At 27.8% G+C, this 6,000-nt stretch overlaps 1 protein-coding gene across 1 annotated transcript; it reads left to right on the plus strand.

Annotated features, from left to right (window-relative positions):
• The first annotated feature begins 3,879 nt into the window (after positions 1–3,879).
• LOC136775074 (uncharacterized) lies at positions 3,880–5,100 on the plus strand. The gene has a single exon (XM_066729551.1). The coding sequence runs from the start codon at positions 3,880–3,882 to the stop codon at positions 5,098–5,100; it is 1,221 nt and encodes a 406-aa protein (XP_066585648.1).
• The last annotated feature ends 900 nt before the right edge of the window (positions 5,101–6,000 follow it).

Below are 6,000 nucleotides of genomic sequence, written 5' to 3' on the forward strand. Positions count from 1 at the left end.
TTATCTCCTCTACTACTTTTAATGTGTTCACCGGGTATATGACCTCGTGTATGTGCACTTGTATACTGTAATATATCTTTATATTGTTTTAAATCTTCATCGTTATAGAGTGTCTCATTAGGTTTTTTTATTAACAAAAGTTCAAATAATCCTTTAGTACCTTGATACTTTTTTTCACCTACTGTTATAACATCATTGGAATCAATATGAAATATTTTATTTCCCAAATATAATTTATTATCACGAGGATCGGTGTATATACCAAAAACATCATCAATTGTTTCATGTTGTCCTAGAAGCAGTTCTCTTGCATAAGCTGATGGTATTGTAGCATATTGTTTTGAAACAGGTAATTCATCCATTGATATATATTCCATGGGCAATGATGTTTCTTCTTCAATCGTTTGATTGTTAAAATTTTCATTTAAATTAATTATTTATCATTTGTAGGAGATGTATCATGTAAATTTCGATTTAATTCAATTGCGTTATTTGCTGAAGTATGACGATTTGTATTTATTTCTTCTGAATTAAAATTAATTTCACGTATTTTTTTCAACGGACCTTCTTTTATTGGAGTAGATGTTTCCGAATGGATTCTCTTTAATAAACGTATTTTTTTCTCGGTTCCATTTTCATTAATATTTTATCTTCATCTGTTGTATTAACTATTTTCTGTAGTGGTTGAATAATAGGTTCTAAACTTTTAATAACTTTCATCCTATCTTCTTATTGACCCATCTTCAGTGCTCGATGTTTTTTTCGTATTGATTTACTAGCATTAACAATTGCTTTATTCACTTTCTCTACCTGTTTTAAACTTCTCATATTTTCACTACCACTTTTGTTGGTTTGTTTTTCCATGATGTGTTGTCTTTGCCACATATAATATAACTAACTTCAATTAACCACATCATGTACGTTTTAATATTTTTGTCATGTGACACTCTCTATTCTCTCTCTCTCTCTCTCCATTTTTATTTGATAATTATAAATTCATCAAAACCTTTACGATATCTTCCACTATTGAATTGACTATCCTTGTCAATTACCAAAAATCCACATTTTGGTTTCCAACATATTGAGCATAAATCACAAAAATTTTCAAACGACATATCATTATTTACATGTTCATTATAAATATGACGTAAATTTGTATTATCCTGATTGAATATTAGTATAAAATTTGCATTGTTACGAATTAAATGTTTAGGAATTGTAGCATAAGTCTGACAAAGATAAAAACAATCAATTTGAGAATGTCTACCCATCGAAAAATATTCCCGAATTATTGATTGGTTATCACAGGCTACATCGTCAAAGATAAAAATAGAATTTTGCATACTATCATTAGCAGGAATAACATCTATATTGTTGGTAAAAGTATAATAATTAATTATATCTTTTAGATTATTAAAAACATTTTGTATGAAACAATATTTTGGTTGATTTAATGATTTAGAATAAACATACACATGCTCAAAGCGTAATCCGTGAGGACTGAGAAGAAGTGCAAGAACTCCATTAGTTTTACCACAATTTGATGGACCACATACTAATGCTCTGATAGTATTAGGTAATAATATTCCATGTCTTCGTTGTTCTTCTGCACTTGTTGAATATTTATTATCTAAATTATAAACTGGTATTCGTAGATTTTGCTTTATAAAATTCATTTTTACTTTATACTACAATTCAAGGTTAGTTGAGGGGTATATATAGAGAATGCACTCAAGAGAGTGAGTCAGTCAGTTTAAATCATGATTATAATAGTGATTGATTCTCGTATTGGTGATTTGACAGAAGAGGAATTAAAGTATGTACCAAAGCTGATTCTTACAAAATATTATTCACATGAAATAAAATATTTGTGGAATCGATTACCTGACGATATAAAATATGATAATGAAATTATAGAATATCGTTCGTGTACAAAACATTATAATCAACCGTGGTCACGAAGTCATATTGATGGTCCTACACTAGCTGTAAAAGATTGTCGTGAATGTCAAATTTTAAAACAAAAGGAAAAAGAGGTACAGGACTAGTTAATAGTGTTATTAATGTTCTTCCATTTGAATTACATATACCTGGGTATCAATTTTGTGGACCAGGTACACATTTGAACAAAAGATTGACAAGAGGAGACAGTGGTGTTAATCAACTTGATGTCGCTTGTAAAGAGCATGACATTGCATATTCAAAAAACAGTGATCTGAAAGAGCGACACGAAGCTGATCGAATTCTTGCTGAAAGTGCAAAAAAACGTATAACTGCTAAAGACGCTAAATTTTCAGAACGTGCAGCTGCTTTAGCTGTCTATGGAGCAATGAAAACAAAAAGAAAATTTGGTATGGGTGTTGTAAAGAGGAAGAGAAAGAAGAGAATTATTCCAAGAGCAAAACGAGGAGGATTTTTACCATTTTTAGCACCTATTTTAGCAGGTCTTTCAGCCGTTGGATCATTAGCTGGTGGTGCTGCTAGTATTAGTAAAGCTGTGAATGATGCTAATGCAGCACGAAAACGATTGGAAGAATTAAAACGTCATAATAAATCAATTGAAGGACAAGGACTTTATTTGGCTCCCTATAAGAGAGGTCGTGGATTAAGAAAACAAATAAAAAAATAGAGGAAGAAGAAAAAAAAATAAATGACGTAACAACCAATATATATCTGGAGAAAATGTTAAAAAATTTACCAGGATTTCGAGGTGTTTATATGCGGACAAATCTACCTAAAAAAATTCGTAAGAAAGAATGTGCAATTGTAAATTTGGATAATAAAGAAGGATCTGGTACTCATTGGGTTGCATATATAAAAAATGGAGATAATATTAAATATTTTGATTCGTTTGGAAATTTAAAACCACCGAAAGAATTAATAGATTATTTTGGTGAAAATACAAAAATCGTATATAATTATAAGCAATATTAGCATTATTCTGAAAAAAATTGTGGTCATCTTTGTATTAAGTTTCTTCGTGAAAATATATAGAACTATCATAAAATATTTCTTCAGTCTCCTTAAAATGTCCATAACGTTAACATTAAACGATACAAACTCACAGCTAGAATCTTATTATTTTCCATTTATTGAATTGGAAAATGATGAAGATTATGAACTTGGTTTAATTAGTTTTGAAGCTTTTAATTCTATACCAAATATTGACGCAACTAACGATAAATTTTATTTCGATAATTTGAATATAGATATTCCTCATGGTTCGTACGAAATAGAAGCATTGAATGATTTTTTACGTGAGTCACTATCAGCAAATGAGGTAAATCCAGACAATATTGAGAATTATCCAATTACAATACGTGGTAATAATACAACTTTAAAAAGTGAAATCTTCTGCATTTATGATATACATTTTGAAAAATCCAACAGTATCGGATCTTTACTTGGATTTACTAAACGTACAATTTTGGCAAACAAATGGCATAAATCAGACTTTCCTACTAACGTTAATAAAGTGAAAATTTTGCGAATAAGCTGTAGTATTACAACAAGAGCCTATAGCAACGGATCGTTAGTGCACACAATTCATGAATTTGCACCAATTGTACCACCTGGGTATAAAATTGTTGAGGTACCACCAAATGTAATATATCTCCCGGTACCTCAAAAAATTATAAATCATTTAATTATACGTATTTTGGATCAAAATGATAATTTAGTTAATTTTCGTGGTGAAGAAATTACTGTTCGATTACATATTAAAAAGAAGCATAAGTAAAATGCTTATATATAATCAAAAACATCATCTTTCAACTCTCATTCCTGGGGCAACTCGTGAATCGGAAGTACAACTTAGTAGAAGAGGTTTAAATCTATCAAATATTAAATTTCTACAATCATTAGGTTACATTGTGAAAAATGATCGACATACTAGACATTCAAGAATCACCCGTGTTGGACAATCGAATAACAAAAATTGAAATTCATGGATATAATCCTTATGCCAATACAAATTTGAGAAACAATGATGTAATTAGAATTCCAATCCAACATCAAGATCTATATATATTACCAAGTCAAAGTTTTCTCTACATAGAAGGAAAAGTAACAAGAACTGACGAAGGTAAAGATGAAGTATATCTTGATAATAATTGTATGGCATTTCTATTCGATGAGATTAGATATGAATTGGATGGTGTTGAAATAGATCAATGTAGAAATGTTGGGATTACAACATCTATTAAAAATTATCTATCAGTTGGCAGTATTAATAAAAATTATGTAGAAAATGCAGGTTGGTGTCATGATGCTTTAAAATATACAACGAGTGATAAAAAATTATTTTTTAATTTTTGTGTACCATTACGAATGTTATTGGGATTTTGCGAAGATTACAATCACATTGTAATAAATGCCCGACACGAATTAATACTAATTCAATCTCGAAACGATTTGAATTCTCTCTTTTCTGGGTATGATAAACCCAAAGTTAACGCATCGATTGAATTAACTAAAATTCAATGGAAAATACCGCATATTACATTGGAGGAAATGAATAAATTAGCAATTCTACGTTTTGTTGAAAATGGAAATGTTGTTACTATGAACTATCGAACTTGGGATTTATATGAATATCCTCTTTTACAATCATCAACCAAACATACTTGGGCTGTGAAAGCATCTACTCAACTGGAAAAACCACGTTTTATAATATTAGCATTACAAACAAATCAAAAAAATCAAATATCAAATCAATCTCATATTTTTAATCATTGTAATATATCAAACGTTCGTCTCTATCTTAACTCTGAATCATATCCTTACGACAACTTAAACATAGATTTTGATAAAAATAACTATAGTTTGTTATACTTAATGTATTCAAAATTTAAATCTGTTTATTATGGATTACAAGAGGATAATTTATTAACTCTTAATAAATTTAAGAATATAGCGCCTTTAATTGTCATTGATTGTTCACGTCAAGTTGAATCCATTAAGAATGGTACTGTTGACATTAGAATAGATTTTGAATGTAAAAAAGATATACCTTTGAATACTAGCGCTTATTGTTTAATTTTACACGATCGTATAGTTGAATACAGTCCACTAACTAATATTGTTAGAAAAATTACATAATAAATTATAATTTTACACAATAAAATTAATGAAAAATAAAAAAATTACTAACAATAAAATTAAGGATAGGGGAAAACATCTTCGTAGAATGTGTATTGTCTAGTACCTGAGAGAGATTTTAAATAAAAATTATAAAAAATATTTGTAAAAAATGTAATTTTTGAATATATTTTGTATATTATCAAAAAAATGAATAAATAAATAAATTAAGATTTTTTTTAATTATAAATAATAGTTTTTATTACAAATTACCCCATAGTTTATAACGTATACTATTTTATAATACTACAATATTTATATAAAACAATTGTTATTAAATACACTAAAATTATTTTTCACTTAAAAATTGTTTACATATAATTTATTCTGGAATATAAAACAATTGATTTTAAATAAAAATATAAAATTTCGTTTTGTACAAGAGAATATTTGTTAAAAATTGTATGTTTTTCAATCAATTCAAGAATACAATTTTTAAACTTAGCAGAACGAGCAATTTTTACAAAATCCTGAAATGTTTGTAAAACTGTATCCAAATTAAATTGTAACCATTGAGTTGTAATATTAATACAACGATAAAGAGATAACATATTTTTACAAATTTTACTTGATACATAAATAACACTATTTACTTGATTAAATTTAACTTTTTTTCCAATTCCATCAATTTTATCCAACAATTCTATTGATGTATCATCACTAAGTAGATGAAGAGTGGGTGTAGGTATATTATCAAAAAATTTATAAATATATTCATGATAATTATAGACCTCATTCCATGTTTCTTCGGAAAATTCAATGAAGTCATTTGTTGCAATATGACTAAGGATGATTGATATAGTAGCTTTTTGAATATTTGAAATTTTAATACCAATTTCCAAATATTCATAATCATTTGAA

The sequence above is a fragment of the Prorops nasuta genome, unplaced genomic scaffold, assembly GCF_024137725.1.
Source record: "Prorops nasuta isolate Cenicafe-Biocafe unplaced genomic scaffold, Cenicafe_Pnas_1.2 PNAS00007, whole genome shotgun sequence".
Lineage (NCBI taxonomy): Eukaryota > Metazoa > Arthropoda > Insecta > Hymenoptera > Bethylidae > Prorops > Prorops nasuta.

Excerpts from the sequence above, each read along its gene's own strand:
- LOC136775074 (XM_066729551.1), top strand. The coding sequence starts at position 3,880 with ATGATCGACATACTAGACATTCAAGAATCACCCGTGTTGGACAATCGA.